General features: G+C 42.0%; 1 protein-coding gene across 2 annotated transcripts in view; it reads right to left on the bottom strand.

Annotated features, from left to right (window-relative positions):
* Nucleotides 1-20,061, bottom strand: part of INVS (inversin) — a 77,351-nt gene that overhangs the window by 6,046 nt on the left and 51,244 nt on the right. Inside the window, exons 10-12 of one of the 2 annotated variants that reach the window (XM_021717177.1) lie at nt 12,608-12,891; nt 3,807-3,917; nt 3,200-3,296 (exon numbers count right to left, since the gene is read on the bottom strand). In XM_021717177.1, the coding sequence (XP_021572852.1) occupies nt 3,200-3,296; nt 3,807-3,917; nt 12,608-12,891 (492 nt within the window). Of the gene's footprint in view, nt 1-3,199; nt 3,918-12,607; nt 12,892-20,061 lie in introns of both variants that reach the window. The other variant, XM_008067258.2, reaches the window with a different exon arrangement.

Genomic DNA, 20,061 nt, shown 5'->3' on the forward strand with positions numbered 1-20,061 from the left:
TTTTTTTTTTTTTTTTTTTTTAATGTCAGGACCTTTGAAGTATCAAAACTTATTATTGAACACAACTGTTTTGAAGCCTCCAAAGGAAAGCTGCATCAGTGTTCATTATCTGCAGCTATTATTCCTGGTGAGCCTATAGATAGCAACAAAGAGCAACAGGTCCTAGGCCTGATTTTACTACACACAAGTAGGAAATAATCTTCCTAAGTCTGTTAAAAGCTCCTTGCAGTGCTTGGTGCATCACCCTGCCCCCCGCGCCCAAAAGGCTGATTTCAGTAACCTTGCATGATTCTTCCTTTCTTTTCCTGGAGAAAGGAAGGATGGTATTCCTACCTAGAATCCCTCCCACCATGGTATCCCTCTCCTAGAATATGTATCACATTTCTAAAAAGCCAACTGTAGAAAAAAGCCAGGTGATAGGGCATTACTGCTCCAGAACTGTTTCTCCTGTTGAAGATGCTGGGTGTCTTCCACACCCTCTGCGCTTGTGGACAGAGAACTTGCAGAAAAGCCCAGCTATTGGCTGAGGTTGTTAGTAGCTTCAGCCTTCAGTGGGCTCAGCTTCCTCCACATCAGTTGGTATCAAGACTGGGAGTCTGTCCAGAGGACATGGTCCTCATGGTCAGAGTAACAGCCTCTATTCTCCCTTCTTAAGGAGTACACATGCTCCTGGTTTGCTGAGAATCCTAACATGTCCTCTAGCCCCTTTCAGCCCTGGACTCGGAGATCTTCTTAGGGCTCAGCCTATCCTCAGAATATGCTGGACAAGAGCTGACAGGAAGTGGCTTACACATGTTCAGGCAAAAAAGACGTGTTTTACACAGCAACTACTCTTAACTATTACAGCAACTTTCCTGCTCAGCTTGTTCAGTATCTGGTTTCAATCTTTAAAACAGTCAAGTCTTAATTGGTTATAAAACGGACAATGTTAAGACTAAGTTTCATTTTCTCAGGACCCAAGGTTCAGTCTGCCCATGCCATCCCTGCCTGTTTTCGAGCTCCCTTTCTCTATCCTCAACATGCCTTCCATAACAATAGCCAGCATTTATTCAGCACTTAAGTGTTGAGCCCTGTCCCCTGCTCCAGCCCTCAGTGCTCCTTAGGGTTGGTGTCAGGCACGGTTCAAGGCACTGGTCACTTTGGGCTCCTGTAGTTAAAATGGAAAAGGTAGCTAAAATATAACAAAGTTATTTTTACTGTCACCAGACATGCAGTTTTCCACAATGTGCAGCATCCCAGAAGTCCTTTGGGCCTCTGAATTGCACAGTGGCATGACCAGTGGGGGCTTGTGCTACCTTCCCAGGTGGACACATTAGACTATAAGCTCACTGTTCTGTGGGTGGGGGGATGACTGAAGCCTCATATGCTACTCTGTATACTTAATGACAGGACCTGTCAGCTTCTGACTCTTCAAAGGAGTCAAAGAACAGAGTCTGAGAGGGAGACATTTCGGCTCAGGAGCAGCTGTGGGGCCTGACATGGTAAACCTTGCTGGCTTAGTTTAGATTCCAGGTTTCAGCCAAAAATACTTAACCCAGTGTTATGTGCTGGTATAACTCTCCAAGGAGAGGGAACAATGGCCATTTCTCTGTGGCTTCAGAGGCAGACGATCTTGGCTCAAAGCCAGCACTGGTGCTTACTAGCTCTGTAGGTAAGTTGATTAACTTCTCTATGCCTTAGTTTCCTCATCTGTGGACTGGGGATAAGAACAACTAACTCACGGAGTTATTGGGATGACTAAATGAGTTAATCCATGGAAAACTACTTTGAACAGTGTCCGGCACAAGTACCCAATAAATGCTAACTGTTAGTACTAACAGTGGTAGTAATAACATCACCCAGCTCCTTATTACCTTGGTATGTGTGTGTGTGAGCACCATCCAGTCAGCTCTCTTCAGCCTATTCTAAGGCAAGCAGCACGAGGCCCACCTCCACCTCCATAACCTTGACCACAGCAAAAATTTATTAATAACATATAAGGGAAAGACTCTTAGATTTGAGTCAGAGGTTCGGTGCTGAATCTGTACAAGGACAAGTCATTTTTCCTCTCTTGTCTGAAAAATGGGATACTGATCTCAGTTATAATGGCTTCCTGGTGTGGCTGGCAGGCATGAGAGGATTTTGTCAGCAGCTGAGAACTTGAACAGACAGGACACATCACTGATCACCTGGCTCTGGGCTGGGCGGTTTTTGGCATAATATTCCCTGAGGCCTCTCTGCACCTCCCAAGAATCTATCCTGCTCTTTTTCTCCCAGCCAGTGTTAGTGTTTTCTTGGTCCCCTTTTTCTTTTTCTCTTGACAGGGCTCTTGCTGCTTGGCACATCTGTGCTCACAGTGATGCACTTGCCTTCCCCCCTCATCAGTCTTCCTCTCCCTAGTATGAAGGCCGCGTAACCATATAACTCCCACCTATTGGCAATGGGTTCAATCCTTCCCTGGGCACTGTCATCACTGTAAGGCCTAATCTAGACCTAATGTCCTAGTGAAGACTGCAGCATGAAGGAGAATAGGAGATACAGAAAACTTGTTGCATAGTACTCCTCCAGTCCTCCTATAATTACTCCCTAGTAAGGTATTTGTTTCTATCATACTGGGACACTGCCTCAGCCTTTTAGGACAGCCTCCACTCACAACACCTATTCCATATTTTGAGCTTGGCAGTCAATCCATATGTAGGCCTTCGTTTAGTTATCTGGAAATGACTAATTCCTGGGTAGCCTTTAAAGACATAAAAATAAACTATCTCTTGTGTGTAGAGTTTATGAAGCATATGTTGTTATCTCATTCCAGCAACCTGTCATATAAACAAGACAGGTGCAGCAATTGTTAAATCCTGTTTTAGAGATGAGGAAACTGAGGGCCAGGGAGGCCAAGTAATTTGTCCAAAGTCACATTATGTGTGGGAGTTTCACCTGAACCTCAGGCTTCATAGTTACAAACCCAGTGCTTCTTCCTTTACACTGTGCTATCCTGGGTACTTTCCCATCTTTCTGGGCAAAAACATCCTTCAAATAGCACATGCAATGCAAATTACTAGGATCTATATGTGTGTTAGTGTCATGGGTAGGCTCCACAAAATGGGCCTTACCATGCCACCACATGGAATTCACTGGTAAACATCAAAGAGCACAGATGCCATGTTAGGGCTGTCAGGAACAACCAAAGAACCAAAGATGCTACAGCACCCTATTTTCCTACCTTCGCCAGGCACACTGGATGATCACTGCTGCCTTGTTCTTTTTGCGGAATAGCTCTTTCCTACTTCTTTCTCGCTGGATTATCAGGAGTCGGAGCTCTACAGGGAGAAGGTCAATATTCATGCTCTGCCCAGAGAGGGAACCAGGTGCCAGTTCAGTCTCCTTAGATACCTGAACGTCCTCAGGCAGGGTGGATGTCCCCAGCTTCCTGGATCCCGACCTCAACTCCTCTGTGCTCCATGGCAAATCTGAACAGACCCCTCCTGCCAGCTTGGTCTGTGTCCTCTTGTTTCTTGGTGTGCGATGGTGGAGAGGATTCTGCCCAGCATGGACCACCTCTCCCCTGGCACTGCCAGGTCGGCTAGAACCAGCCGGGGAGCCCCTTCCTCCTTTGAGCTCTTGAACGCGTCTTCTCTGGGGGACACATTTGGCTTTGGGTGCTGTGTCATGCTGCCTGCTGGGCTTCCAGGGGCCATTCTGCTGTGGAAGGCTTGCAGCTGCCCTATTGGAGTCCTCTCCTTTCTCATCAGGGCCAGCCACCCTGATACAGGAGGGCTGCTTCAAGAAGCCTTTCCCCTTTCCACACCGCTGATCAGTAGCTGTCTCACCTCTGGACTTCTCAACAGAGGAGACTCCTGGATGCCTGTTTCCATCATTGCTTTCACTGGGTCTGAAGTGGACACAGGCAGATTGGTCTTTAGAATGTTCTCTGGATGTATCTTGGGGAAACAAAAGAGGAAGAATATTTATTGTCCAAAACTTGCATCGTAGGAGAATTGTGCTCATTTGTTCACATATTCAGGCTTAGCCTATAGCATCACCATCATCGTGGCCATTATGATTAGGAAAACCACAGCTTAACTTCTGTTTTCAGCATAATCTAAAAGCCTTCACACTTTGAGTACTTGAAAATGTTGACTAGGATGACTAGGATATAGTGGGCATCCTTTTCCCATGCATTAAAGAAAATAAAGGAACTCTCTGGAGGCTAAGAATAAAAAGCTTGGGGAACAAAACTTGCAGACCAGAACCAGCTAAGAAGCATTCTTTTGGATTGTGAGGCTATCTCATTGGTAAATATGTGGGGTACAATTCAGGGTTAGGTATAAAAATGTTCATTATGCAGGTACCCTTGTTGCCCACCCCACCCCACCCCAGCAGTCTCCCACTACTACCAATCCTGCGTCCGTCCTCCCCTGGCAGTTTCCCACTACTGCCAATCCCTTTCTTACAGTATTACGACAGTTGTTCAAGGTCCGCTTTTGAGGGAACATGTGATACTCTGTTCTTTGTTTCTCTGATAGATCGCTCAGTATTATAGCCTCTAAGTCCATCCAAGTTGCTGCGAAGTTAATAATTTTGTCCTTCTTTATGGCTGCAAAATATTCCATCATGTATTAGTACCACATTTAAAAAAAAAATCCAGTCCTACTTCAATGGGCAGCACGGTTGGTTCCATGTTTTTGCTATTGTGAATAATGCTGCAATAAACGTGTGTGCAGATATCTTTTTCACAGAGTGATTTGAGTTCCTCCAGGTGTATTCCCATTAGGGGGATTGCGGGTTTGTATGGGAGGTCAATTTTTAGATCTTTTAGGAATCGCCACACTTTTCCACAGAGGTTGTACTAGTTCACATTCCCAGCAACAGTGTAGAAGTATTCCCTTTTTGCCACATCCTTTCCCGCATCTGTTGTTTCTTGAATTACTGATGATGGCCATCCTGACTGGAGTATCTCAGTGTGGTTTTAATTTGCGTTTCTTTGATGACTAGTGAGACTGAACATTTTTTCATGTATCTGTTGGCTGCTTGTATTTCTTCTTTTGAGAAGTATCTATTCATATCTCTAGCCCACTTTGTAATGGGGCTGTTTGTTTTATTCTTTTCAACATGTTTGAATTCCTTGTAGATCCTAGATGTTAGGCTTTTGTCAGATATGTAGTCAGCAAATATTTTTTTCCCAGTCTGTGGGCTGTCCCCCCTGCTCTCTCAGTGGTTTCTTTGGCTTTGCAGAAGATTTTCAGTTTGATGAGGTCCCATTTGTCTATCTTACCTCTTATGACACTTGGGGTTTTGATCAGGAATTGATTGCCAGTTCCAATTTCCATAAGGGTGTCTCCTGCATTTTCTAAGGTTCTTATAGTTTGAGGTTTTACATTTAGGTCTTTGATCCATTTAGAGTTGATTTTTGCATGTGATATGTAGGAGTCCTGTTTCAATCTTCTGCATGTGGTGAACCAGTTTTCCCAGCACCATTTACTGAATACGTACTCCTCTTCCCAGTGGTTGATGGTGGAGGCTTTTTCGAAAATGAGTTGGTTGAGAAATTGATGTTTTGCTTCTGGAATCTCTATCCTTTTCCATTGGTTCATATGCCTGTTCTTGTACCAGTACCAGGCTGTTTTGCTTATTGTAGCTTTATAATAAAGCTTAAAGTCTGGGAGCATGATGCCTCCCACCTTTTTTTTTTTTTTTTTTTTTTTGCTGAGGACTGTTTTGGCTATTCCACAGTTTCTAAAGTAATTATTCTTTCTCTCTCTCTTAAATGAGAAATTGAAGCTTGGAGAGGTTAAGTAACTTGCTTAAGATTACATTACTAGTAACTGATAAAGTCTAAATATGAACTTAGAAGTATGACTCCAAAGCTTGTGTATTTAGCCAAGATGCTTTATACACACTGTAAACAACAAGAAGGGGAGCATAACTATGAGAGACAATGACGGAATCAACTGCTGAGAGATCTTAGACGAGTCCCCCTTTCTGGTTCTCCGTTTCCTGTTTTGAGGAGGCTGTACTAGAAGCTCTCTAAAGATGCTCAGGCTCTAACATTCTCTGTCTTGAGACAAGGAGGGAGAAAAAGAAGGGGTCAGTATTTCCCATTTCTGGGTTTTTATTTGGATGCCTACATTGCCTGATTATCGGACAGTTGAAGCAGCTGTGACCCTTCTTTTATGTGGCTAAACATAAAGTGGACTCTGGTGTCCTTTGCTTAATTATGTTGGGGTTTCCTAGGAATACGCTGCTTCCGCGGCTCTAGTCAATGGTCAGTCTTGATTCCTTAGAAGTGTCTACCTACTTTCCTTTGTACTGTGAGCTCTTGAGCAGGTGAATGATAGCAAAACCTACCCATGAAACTGGAGCTCCCTTTCCTTACATCTGAATCCATTTCATCAGTCTCCTTCAACTGTCTCCAAAGTCTGGATAGTGAGCGTCTGTGAGACTCTGTTTACATATCTGAATGTAGCTCTTTGCAAAGATCCTTTGTTCAGGACACCACTTCCCACCTTCAAATGAGTGAGTAGCTCACTACCTCAGGATTGTTCTAGGAAGGAACTTTCAAAGCTTTCCCACAGTGACCCATACCAAGACACAAATCTTACATTGTGACCCAGTGTACTCATGTATGCATGCGCGCGCGCGCACACACACACACACACACACACACACACACACACATATATATACGTACATAGATACAACTGAAACAGAACTTATTATCCTTATAATTTACAATGTACTTTGATGTTTTCTGTTGTACTTTATATCATAAAAAATATGCTGGTCCAAACCACTAACTTCATTTCATGAGCCATACATATACATGGCTTGGAAATCATTGTAAAACATGCACTAGGATTACCTTGAGGAGGCCTAACTAGTATCACAGTAATTAAATGACAAAAGGACTGGTTATTAGAAACTAAGAGCATGGATTTCTCAGGATGTGAGGCCACTCTATTAGAATGTGATCAGGTCCACAATAGATCTGATTGGCCTTCCAGCATAACTGCCTCAAGGTGTTTTATATTAAGATTAATATGAACCGCAATTAACCCTGTGTAGTTGCAAGAAGTCTGAAATTTGTAGCATTATCTACAAGAGTAAAAACATGGAACCAACCATGCTGCCCATTGAAAGTGGACTGGATAAAAATAATGCAGTACATATACATGATGGAATATTATGCAGCCATAAAGAAGGACAAATTATGAACTTCACAGCAACTTGGATGGACTTAGAGTCTATAATACTTAGTAATCTATCACAGAAACAAAGAACTGAGTACCACATATTCTCACTCATAAGTGGACCCTGAACAATTATAATACTATAAGAAGGGAATTGGCAGTAGTGGAAAACTGCCGGGATTGGGGGGGAGGGCACATGTCACGTCAATAAGGATACCTGACCTCAACCCAGGTGAAGTGGGAACCAAAGAGGGGCCCAAACTTTACCTGTACAATGACCATTTTGTATACCTAACCCTGAGTTGTACCCTACATCTTTAAATAAAAGTTTTAAAAAAGACTGAAATTACTGTGCTCCCCTTCTTTCTTCTTTGATACCTAATTCAAGGGAAATAGCATTGTACATTTGAAATGACAGGGATTAAGTATAATTCTTGAGGGTGCAGAGTAAACTCTAAGCCAATCAACCTTTAATGGGCGACTTCTAAGAGAGTTCAAGTCAAGAAATATATACCTATGTTACCAATGTTGTGCTCACTGCTCTAGGAGAGAAGCTGATGGTGTGGTCCTTAGTTGATTAGCCTTAATTGACAATTCAGTATAGCTGGCACATAGTGTGGGCTCTATTGGGTGAATGCATGCATAATGATTCAGTGAACTGAGTAGAAGCAAATCTTTGCCAAGGGATTTTGTTTCAGAAAATATGGGTCTGCCCAATAAATTCTTTTCATCATATGTTTAATGACCTCTCATCTCTGAATCTCTAGCACCTAGCTAGTGTCATCCAGCCATAAATTCAACAAATATTTATATGTCAGACATCCTGCAGGGTGCTAGGGATGCAGAAGAGACACATTGCTTCTAATGATAGATGGTTTAATGGTCAAAGATTCTTCTCATCCTAATATGTACTTACCTTTGTAATGTGATTTTACCACATCCTCCATTGAGAGATGGAGTCTGCTTCTCCACTCTCTTAAATCTGGGCTGGTGTTGTGACTTGCTCTGATCAGAAGGATGTAGTGAAAGTGATGTCAAAATTCTGGAGTCTGGGCCTTCAAGAAATCTTGTGGCTCCTGCCTTCTCTCTCTCTCTGAGCACTTCTCTCACAATATGTAAGGAAGATAGTCTAACTTACTGGGGAATGAAAGGCCATATAGAAGATAACTGAGGCACCTTAGCCAATGCCAGCACCAATTGCCAGACATATGAAGAAGACCATCTTGGTCACATCTTATACAAATTCTGCAGTCACATGAGTAATCCAGTAGAGGAACTGCCCACCTAATCCAAGAACTCTGAGAAATAATAAATTGTTGTTTTAAGCCACTTAGTTTTGGGGGTGGTTTGTTATGGCAACACAGAAGTTAATACCTACAAAAGAGAGGTACTGTCTTAACAAAAATCGAAAACCATGGCATTGAATTTGGGACTGATTGATGCACAGAAGCTGGGCAGGCAATGAAGAAAGACTGTTGGTAAAAGCTGGAAGAGTAGAGAAGAAATTGCTGTTGGAGTCTAAAGAGGTGAAACTTGCTATCAGTGACAGAATAATAGGCACAGTTGTCACCTGCGGTAACTTAGAAGATAAAAGCTATACCTAATGAATTTGTAGATCATGGCTCAGGAGAGTTCTAGGTGGAATGCTGAAGAAAATATCAACTGCTTTTTAAGCTACATATGACAAGGTGTAGGAAAAATGAAATGAAGAAAGAACTGCTCAATTTGCAAGCAGAATTTAGAGGAAATATAAAGACCCCTGCATGTGCTGGGTTAGAAAATAAAACTTTAACGTTTTAATTTTTTCCACTCAGCAGAAGACTCCCATAGTAAGATAGGGCCTCAGGATAAAGATCAAATGAAGAGTATGGCTGTACAACCCTTAATGAAGACCTCAAAAATAGCTTGGGTGTGGTAGCTCATGCCTGTGATCTCGGCTATTCCAGAGACTGAGGTGGGAGGATCACTTGAGCCCAGGAGTTCAAGAATAGCCTGGGTAACATAGTGATACTCTATCTCTAAACAAAAAATAGAAAAACTTGGTGGTACATGGTAGGCCCTTTTAGCTAGGCAATTTCTAAGAATCTCAAGATCATTGTCTCACAAGAGGCTGAGCCACTCAGAGTAAGGTTTGTTTGAAAAATAATTACAGATGTGGTTTTTGGATCATGGATTGAACCCAGTCAGATTCACAGGAAACCTATGAAGTTTTTGTGATAATTGTTATCACCGAGAGTACCACCCACTGAACTAGTGAGACAGTTCCAAAACAAAAAGATGCCTGTGGGGACTCAGTGGACTAGAGGCAGGAAACAGGCTGGGAAAGCTACTCAGCTGCAAACATGGGCATTTCTTAGGAAAAGGAAGGACTTTTCAGAGTGCACAGTCAAGAGTCAAGGAGTACAATAGAATAGGAAAGCCACAGAGGAGTAAAACAAGACCTAATCAAGGAACATTTATACCTCAGAGTAGGGGCCCTGGTAATATGTGACCAACTGGCTTTAAGGGCTGCTATGTGCCTCCTATTTGGAACAGAAATGTCTACTGTGGTCATCCTGTTCCTGTCTTACTACTGCTTGCTGGGTTGGAGGAGGGGGAAGGGGTTAATAATGTGTCTTTTTGGTTGACTGGTTTCTGAAAGAGAAAGAGTTCTACCAGGTGATCCTGAGCCACATCTGTACCTGATAAAAGTCTCACTATCCTAGACTTCAAGCATGACATGTTAACTGAGATGAGATTTTGGGGGTCCTGAGGTAGGGGTAAGAATATCTTGCATGTGTGACTAAATAGGAACTGCTCAATAGTCAAAAATTCCCTCCACCCTAGTATGCCCAAAGGCAGAGCCTATTGCTTCACATCATTTATTCTGGGATGGTCTTATAACTTGATTTGATCAATAGAATGTGATGTGTAATATTTAAATCCTGTTTCTAAGGAGATCTTGTAACTTCTGTCTTTGCTTTATGAGAATGCTGTCCTGAGACCACTATGTAAGGAAACCAGTCTAGTCTACTGGAAGATGAAAGTCCACATAAAGCAGAGTTTAGGAATCCCAGTCGCTAGCCAGTATTAATTGCTAGGCATTCAAATCAGTCTGTCTTAAATCATACAATTCAATTGATTGTCCATCTGAATATAGGTACATGAGTAAGACTGGGTGAAATCTGTAGAGGAACTGCCCAACCAAATCATAGAATCATAAATAGTAAATTGTTGTTCTCAGACACTTAGTTTTTGTGTGGTTTGTAATGTAGCAGTAGATAACTGAAACAACCCTACTCTTACAGAATTGCAGCCTAGTGGAAAAAACAAGCCAGTAGTAAGTCAAAGGTGATGATCTTTATAACAGGGAAGTATAGGAGAGATACAGGAAATTATAGCAGGAATATGTAGCCTCATTTAGTGGGAAGGTAATGGCTGTACAGAAAAAGGATTATTCACCCTGAGATCTGAAAAATAAGGTAAAGGCAATGTCATCTGCAAGGAATGCAAGCTAGGAAAGAACTCAAGGAAACTCAACATAGCTGTCACATCATGGGAGCCTAGTTAAAGCTGGTTGAGTGAATAAATAAATATGAAAAAAGGATTATCCTTAAGGATTACATTGCTGACACACTATCACCGTAGATTTTAGAATTATATTCCAGAAACGTTTATGGTCATTTATGTATTTAGGCAGTTATTTTTGGCTAGACTAGCAGTGTGACTTAGTAATAGTTACTGAAGACCTACTATGGGTCATAGGCTATAATAAGTACTGTACATTAATTATTTTATTTAACCCCATACCTACCTTGCAGAGTAGAGAGTAAAGCCTCACTTTATAGCTAAGGACATCAAGGTTCAGAGAGACAGATTGAATTGTTCAAGCCCTGAATTAAGTGAACACAAGACCCCAGAGCTCCTTTCTGGAAGTCTGCAAAGGTCAAACTATTTTCATAATAACTGTAAGACATTTGCCTTTTACACTGTGTTGGCATTTGCACTCAAGATTTTTTGGGATTCCCCACCAGTCTCGAACTTGCAAGAGTGGCTCAATGTGTTTACATTGCTTTGTGCAACATTTTTCTTCTGTGGGTCTGGAATTTTGGCATATGCTAGGTAGAGGGTACCTCAGTGACTACATCCTGATAAAAATCCTGGAGTGATTGATCAGCTGAGCTTTCCTGGTCAACAAAAGGTTGTCTAGTACCTAATCCTGACTTGTACCCCCACATCTTCATCATTTAAAAAAGCAATTAAAAAAAGATGAGGTTGTCTAACTGGTTGTTACTACTTACTGCTGAATGAATGAAGTGTGCTGTGTGTGACTCCATTGGGAAAGGACCCTAAGCTTGCACCTGGTTTCCTCTGGACTTTGCTCCATGGACCTTTTCCCTTTGCTGATTTTCTTTTGTGCCCTTTTGTTATAATAAATCACAGCTGTACAACTATATTCTGAATTCTGTGAGTCCTAGCAAATGATCAAGCCTGGGAGTGGTCTTGGGGACCCTCGACACACTAAGTGAACTCCAAATAGGAGAAACTGCAAAAATCCATGTCAAGACATTAAATTTTCCAAAAACTAAAGATAAAGAAAAAATCTTGTTAAGTAGCCAGAGAGAAATGACATACTACCTACGAATGTTACTGAGGAACACCAATTTGAATGACAGTGGATTTCCCATCTGAAGCCAAGGAGGCCAGAAGGAAGTGGCACAATATTTTCCAAGTACTACAAAAAAAAAAAAAAAACACCAAAAAAACCAAAACTGGCCAAACATGAGTTCTATATCTGGCTTAGTGATTCCTCAGGATTGAAATTAAAACATTCTCAGACAAAGGAAAACTCAAAGAATTCGTTGCTAGTGGGACTACCCTTGGAGACTGGCTAAAGACAGCTCTTCACACAGAAAGGAGATGATAAAGAATCCTGGAGCATCAAGAAGGAAGAAGGACCAACAGAATAGTAGAAATTTGGATACATAAATTAAACTTTTCCTCATGAATTCGATAAGTTATATATGATGATTCAAACAAAATTATAACACCATCTAATACCCAAGCAATGATTCTTAAAAGTGGAGAAGGTAAAGGGACTTAGGTGGAATTGAGCTCTCCACATTTCACTCAGGATGGTAGGATGTTGATATTAGTAGATGGAAATAACATATGTATGTGTATTATAATACCTAGAGCAACCACTACATAAACTGTAGAAAGAAAATCACTAAAAAAACTACAAGTCGATCAAGATGGAATCCTAAAATACACTGAAGTAACCAATAGGAAGAGAAGAAAAAAATAGAGAACTGAGAACCAAATGAAACAAGTATAAAACAAATTACAAAATGGTCAGGGCTAACATAATAATGACCCTAAATGTAAGTGGTATAAATATACAAATCAAAAGAACCCACAGTCCGCGGGTTGGCAACAGATGACAAAGGCAACCCACCTACCATTTGGCTTTCTGGAGTTTGTTCCTTGCAGGTCTGAGGAAGCATACTGCTCCTTCTGGGGGGCTCTGCCTGGAGACCTTCCTGGAGAGCCTCTGCAGTCTCTTGGCTCAGGGACCTGAGCTGTGTTGCCAGCAGGAGGCTGCTTGCCTGGGGCCCAGCTCTGCTTGCTGGGCTCATCCTGGATGCTGGATCCACAGGGAGGAGCTTGGGGTCTGCTAGAATCTGGGCTCTGTCTTCCTTTCTGCTGTTCTGCCTCTTTTCGCTTGTTTTCTTCCTCCCGCTTTCTGGAAGCAAAGCCAAGGAAGAGGAAAAAATTAAGAGTATCACTTGCTCAGGTATCCCTGAGTGAGATTTAATTTTTAAGAAGAGCTACCACATCACAGGAGATATTTGGAAATTCACATTTTCCAGAAGTAGTCTGTTCTCCAGATAAAATTAAAACCTCTTTTATATCAGGTCTTATTGCTCAAAAGATGTTGGAACTGAAAAGAATCTTACAGTCTTTGTGTAACCAGGCAACTTTTTTGTGTGAAACAAAACAACGATGTGTGCGTCCCATGCTTATGTATGATCTCTGGAGCTGCCTATAACTCCACCCCTTTTTCTCCTGTTCCAGAAAGCATGCCGGAATGTAACTGAGAATGACAGTCATAGGGATCACCCTGAATCTGCTCTATACATTTTAAAAAGCCCCTTGGCAAACTTTCATGATTATGTTACAAAATTGCTTGCAAAGCACTTCACAGCTGATTAAAACACCTGTGAGTGGCAGTGCTGCCATTAAAAACTCTTACTAATGAGTCAGACCCACTCATTTTATGGATGAGGCCTAGAAGGAAGGATGATTTTCAAAAAGTCATCCATGAGTAGCTGGAGGCTAAGCCGGAACCACTGAGCAACAACAGAGTGAAGGGGGCCTGGGGAGGAGAGACCACAACTAGAGATGAGAAGCAGGACCAGGAAAATGGGTCTGAAGTAGCCCAGGTGCAGAAAGGGGTGGTGACGAGTTTGAGGATGAAGGGGCTAAGTTAAGGGCAGCATTTGTTTGACCACTGCCATTAATTTGTAGGGATTTCCAAAGGAAAACTAGGAGGGAAAAAATCCTAATTTTTGAGTCTCTCCTCTGCTGGGCACTTGGGATATAGAAATGAGGACCACTGGGTTCAGGTCCTCTCTTGAGGAACTTTCTACCCAGAAGAGGACAGCTAGGAAAACAAAGACGTAACTTATAACAGCAGACAGTCTTAAATTTGTCTGAGGAAATCAAGAAAAAGGTCTCAGCTGTTGATTCTCAAAGATATGTAGGAGTTTGCCATGCAGATAGGTAGAAATGAGGATTTTACTCTGGGCACGGGCAAGTAATACATGGAAAAAACCTGTTTTGCTTCTTCTAATCTTTGAATAGTGCTTGTTGTACAGAGCAGGCACCCATTATGTATGTGCGACCCAGGTGATTCACAGTTACTTCTCAGAAAGGGAATGCGGCAGCCACTTAAAGGTTCAGTTTAAAGTGGAATGATTATGGACATAGTAAAGAAAACCCTGTGCTGGGATGAAAAAGTTTTCTAGTCCTGCTAGAAAAAAACAGTAACTACCAAATGACCTTGAGTGAGTCGCTGTCCTGTCAGAGACTCTGTTTCCCTGGGCCTAACACTTGCATGATAGTCTATAATCCTGGCTTGATTTAGGGATCTGTTTGGAAACCAGCTGTCTACAAAATGTAGGATTTCTTTTGAGATGGAGAGGTTGTTTTTTATCATAACAGCTCGTATCAGAGGCCCTCACTGGGGGACCCTGTTTAGATAAACGTTTTAATAAGCTTGGGAGCAGAATTGAAGACTGGTAGAAGGTGAGACTTCAAAGGAGGTGCCTTGCTCTGAGACTCTAAAGTAAAGGGCACGCTCTGCATGAGACGGATTTATTTGTAGCTCCTGACAGGGAGGAAAGAGATGGAAGAACAAAGGAGAGAGAAAGAATAAGGAAGAGAAGAGGCAAGCCAGAGCAAGGGCCAGGCAGAGACAATCCTCCTATGGTGAGGTGATAGAAAAGGACTTTAGATCTGTGCTCCTCACATTTTAATGGGTCTTATAGATTCTGACTTAGCAAGTCTGGTGTGGGACTTAAGATTCTTCATTTCTCTCTCTCTCTCTCTCTTTTTTTGAGTTGGAGTCTCACTCTGCCACCCAGACTGGAGTGCAGTGACAAGCTCTTGGCCACTGCAACCTCGACCTGTTGGGCTCCGGTGATCCTTCTGCCTCAGCTTCCAAGAAGCCATAACTACAGGTGCGTGCTACAACACCCAGCTAATTTTTGATTTATTGACGAGGTCTCGCCAAGTTGCCCGGGTGGGTCTCAAACCCGTGGGCTGAGGCAATCCACTCACCTCGGCCTCCCAAAATACTGGGATTACAGGCTGAGCCACCGAGCCAGCCCAATTCTTCATTTCTAACAAGCACCCAGGTGAACTAGGTGTTGCCAGCTGGCCCTCTGACCACAGAAAGACAACAGGAAAGTCTAAACTGGACTGTTAACTCTACCATTATGGGGTATGAAATGTACGATATGAAATGCGACTCTCCTCGATGACACTTTTGGTAAGGCCTAGCTTTTTAAAAAGCAACTTCATCAGTGGCAGAGCTAAGAGATCAGACATGGAAGCAAGAACCAAGACATAGAGACCCTAAGCCTCCAAGCAGTTGTGGAATTCAGACTTCCATAGACACAGAATTTGAAGCAAAGCTTATTTAGATCTCAAAGTCAGGGAAAACTCAGCTCGTAGATATCTGGGTTACACTTTGATTTAAACCTGTTTTCAACTAATTAAATTCCCCTTCTGGTTTTTTTTCCTGGGTAGGGCCAAGCTTGCTTATCTAATAGTTGTCCTATCAGAGAAGTTGGCCAGATGGGTTGTGCTAACTCCTGTACAGCTTTAATGTTTTTATTGGCTCAGATTTTGTTACATCTTTTCCAATTGCTGACACTTGGGTGCTACACTGAGGTCTGTAGGCTAGCTGGACAACCTGTCATCTCATGGCCTGAGATGTATATGGATGCACACAGGTGCTATTTCAGTGTGATCTGTCTGGGAGAAGGCTGCTTTTCAGAAGTGGGTGCGTCTGAGTGCCTGAAATGCTGCTAATGGATTTAATAGCCTTGCTCCTGGAAGGCAGAGCAAAGGCTGCACTTTTTACCAGCACCATGGACAGGGCTGCTTTAAGAAAATGATATTGGTCCTCAAGACACACACATGTGGATGCTGTCTGAATTGGCATCCATATGGATCTCACTTCCCTCAAGAGGGGCTCTGAGGTGATAAATTAGACTTAGTTATTTGGGCAGTCTTCTCTTTCTTTTAGAAAACCAAACAACCCTTCTTTTCAATTCCAAGAAGCCACTATGCAGTCAGCCCTGGGCACACCTTGTTACTTCAGATCTTTCTGGACCTCTAACAAAGGCTGCCACATGACCAACAGGGATCCAGCCTTTTAGAGTGATCGCAATGTCCGGGAAGCAAGAGGGCTCGGCCTTCTGGAGGAGACTTCTTTGGAGAAGATTTATGGGGGGTGATTTTTCATTTTGGTAGAACTAAATAAGAAGAATTAGGAGAAAGAATGCATTCATCTGAATATATAACTAGGCCCTGACCTTATGAATAGAATTAAGTAGTACAAAAATTAATGCATTTTGCATTTTAAAAATTTCCCAGGTAGCCTGCAATTATGAAGTTCTTCAGGGCTGTGGTTCTTGATGTAATAGTAATGAAAAAAGGAGATGGGATTAGAATTGGAAATTATGCATAATTTCTATCTATTTTATCTATGCTGCTGCCTTAAAATGAAAGTAGTAGCAGCAATAGCACACACACGATACAGCTCCTGAGTTGAATATGCTCTCACATGTGTGTGTCTTCCTGAGGATAAAGGGCCAGCACGATTGCCCATAGTGAAGGAGTTTGAAGAAAACTCAGATTATTGGGGATGACACCTTTATGTGCTAGATAAGGAAACTGAGGCAGAGAAGTAAATGACTTACCCAAAACTACATGGTAAACTACAGACAGAACCAAGACAGAATTCAGTTGTTTTACCTCTCGGTAAAATTGATCCCAATGACAGAGTTGTTCTTAAAATTTCACATAATTTTCTTCCATCACTTAAAAAATGAATTGGGTCTTTTGGAGAAATTGGAAATATCACATCAAAGTAACCGTTAACAGCATTTAAAATATCTAGCTCTCAATGTACTGTTTAGTCCTTAACTTTTAAACTCAATAATTGTCCTGAAATTTAAGTGTTTTTTAAAGTTATTATGAACTGTGAAAGATCTTTAATCTTCAAGGTGGGGTATGTTATAAACTTGATCTATTTTACTTTAAAGTTTAGAAAACAAATACCAGGAAAAGAACCAATGTTATTCAGGTTGATATGAAGAATTCAGAACAAAACAAAAAATCTGTCCATGCCATAGCAAGTAACATTTCAGCAGGAAATGTATCAGCATGGCAGAATCTGGCTCAAGCCTGTAATCCCAGCACTTTGGGAGGCCAAGGTAGCAGTTGCCTGAGCCCGTGGGTTTGAGACCGGCCTTGGCAACGGTGGTGACCCATCATCTCTACAGTGAATCAAAAAAATTAGCCAGGCGTGGTAGCGCATGCCTGTAGTTCCAGCTACTTGGAAGTCTAAGGCAGAAGGAATGCCGGAGTCCAGCAGGTTGATGCTGGGGTGGCTGTTAGCATGCCACTGCACTCCAGCCTGGGTGATGGAGTGAGACTCCAACTCAAAAAACAAAAAAACAAAAACATGGCAGAATATTAGTGGATAAAATAATCCTATTTTTTCTCTTTCCTTTTTCCTACTATTTTAAAGGAAATTGTCCAGGCAATGGCTTCTGATGGCCTGCCAATGAGTCTAGTTTGCACTGTCTTTTCAGAGCAATTTTTATGGCTCCTCAGAGGCTCACAGTATAATAAAGTGAGAAAGTCAACTGGGATCTTTGACAACATCTGCTCCAAGTCTTGTGCCACAAGGTGAAGAGGGGTCTCCAAAATTTGAGCTGACGGAGCAGTGGCTGTTTCACCCAGGGAGAAAAGATTCAGGGGATATATTCTGCTTCAAATCTCGGTAGGCCTGTTGTAGGGCAGAATCATGCCCCAAGTCCTCCTAAAACAGACCTAAGACCAAGGATAGGGATTCCTACAAATTAGTAGCCTGGATGAAAATTTAGTAATAAAGGGGCTGATAAGAAGCTGAGTGATCAAAAGATGACTTGGGGTGCAGAGAACCAGATAAACAGCAGGAACTTAAATGACCCCAAGGTACAGTAGCTTCAGCATTTTGGGGCTGGATGCATCCATTTGCACAATATGGCACAGTCCTGTCTCTGAGCCTCTCCAGTTTGAGTTCTGGAAGTTGATTTTTTTTCAACCCCGAAATCTGGCTTCTAAGTATTGCAAGCTGCAAGAGAGTTGTGATTGCTCACTTTTGACATGAAAAAATTAATTCCATCAGACAACTACAGAAATAAGCAGCCTCTTTCCCATCCCATGAATGTTCAAGTTTTCATTGCTCTGAATGCAGGACCTAGGCAGGGCCTGAGAGAAGTGATTAGCATGCTTTTTCTGCTGGGCACAGTGGCTCATACCTGTAATCCCAGCACTTTGGAAGCATGAGGTGAGAGGATTGCGTGAGCCCAGGGTTCAAGACCAGCCTGGGCAATTTGGTGAGACCTCATCTCTACAATAAATCAAAAAACTAATTAGCCTGTGTGGTGGCATGCACCTGTAGTTCCAACTACTTGAAAGGCCGAGGCGGAAGGATGGCCTGAGCCCAGCAGGTCGGAGACTGCAGTGGGTCATGAGCATGCCACTGCACTCCAGAGTAGGCAACAGAGTGAGACCCTGACTCAAAAACAAACAAAGAACAAAAAACCCCAAAATGTTTTTTCTACAGAAAAAGGGAGTTCTAATTAGCCTGTCCTGTTGTTGTACTGATTTAACCAGGATTTGCCATAATGCTGCCATTCTTGTTCATAGTTTAGGTGTTGGCTTGGGCCGAACCCATTTTCTTAACTTTCTCTTGCTCTTCTCTGTTAGTTTTGATGGTATTGAATTACATTATAAAATTGATGATGGCGGGTTGGCACCACTCTCTTAACAATCACTGGAATCAACAGTGGCATAACTGAGGAGAGGATGGCTGCTAGCATTTGGGCACAGCTGCTAGCATGGGCTTGGCTGGTGGGATGATTCCCCTGAATCAAGCTATGTTGGGTAGCTTGGTCTTGAGACTTAGATTCATGTGCCATCTCTCTTCCTTAGTAGCTGTGGGATTTCAGGCAAGTTAACTTCTGCATATCATCTTTCCCAACTATAAAAGGAGATTAGGATAGCTGCTGTGTCTACTTTTGTTTGGTTTCTTGTATGGATTTTATTTTATTTTATTTTATTTTATTTTATTTTTTTTTACAACAAAGAGTATTTTATATTTTATTATAGTTTGTGTGATATACATTCTTTTTTTTTTTTCATTAATCAGTATTTTTTATTATGGTTTTGTGGGGTACAGTTAAGGGTTAGGTGTACAATGACGTTTCATTCAGGCACCCTGTAGATAAGAAGTGTTTTCCCATCCCCCGACAGATATTTGCTACTGTTAATCCCATCCCCCTCCCCCCCATAGTTTCCCAGTACCATCCGTCATTTTCTCATAGTATTGCATTGGATGTTCAAGGTCCATTATATGAGTGAGAACATGTGATATTCGGATTTTTGTTTTTGTGAGAGGTCACTCAGTATTATAGACTCTAGTTCCATCCAGGTTGCAGCAAAATTCATGATTTTGTTCTTTTTTATGGCTGCATAGTATTCCATCGTGTACATGTACCACATTTTTTTAATCCAGTCCTCTTTTGATGGGCAGCATGGTTGTTTCCAGGTTCTTGTTATTGTGAACAATGCTGCGATAAACATACGTGTGCAGGTATCTTTTTTATAGAGTGATTTGTGTTCTTCAGGGTATATTCCCAGTAGGGGGATTGCAGGGTCATATGGAAGGTCAATTTTTAGAGCTTTTAGGAATCGCCACACTGCTTTCCACAGAGGTTGCACTAGTTTACACTCCCACCAACAGTGTAGAAGTGTTCCCTTTTCACCACACCCTCTCCAGCAGCTGTTATTTTTTGAGTTGTTGATAATTGCCATTCTGACTGGAGTTAGGTGGTATCTCAGTGTGGTTTTGATTTGCATCTCCCTGATGATTAGTGAGGTTGAGCATTTCTTCATGTGTTTGTTGGCTGCTCGAATGTCTTCTTTTGTGAAGTGTCTGTTCATGTCTTTTGCCCATTTTATAATGGGGTTGTTTGTTTTCTTCTTTTCGGTACGCTTCAGTTCCTTGTAGATCCAGGATGTTAAGCCTTTGTCAGCCCTAGAGTTGGCAAATACTTTTTCCCAGACTGTG

Source organism: Carlito syrichta, unplaced genomic scaffold (assembly GCF_000164805.1).
Source record: "Carlito syrichta isolate Samal-C Ts95f unplaced genomic scaffold, Tarsius_syrichta-2.0.1 Scaffold309451, whole genome shotgun sequence".
In the NCBI taxonomy this organism is placed as follows: Eukaryota; Metazoa; Chordata; class Mammalia; order Primates; family Tarsiidae; genus Carlito; species Carlito syrichta.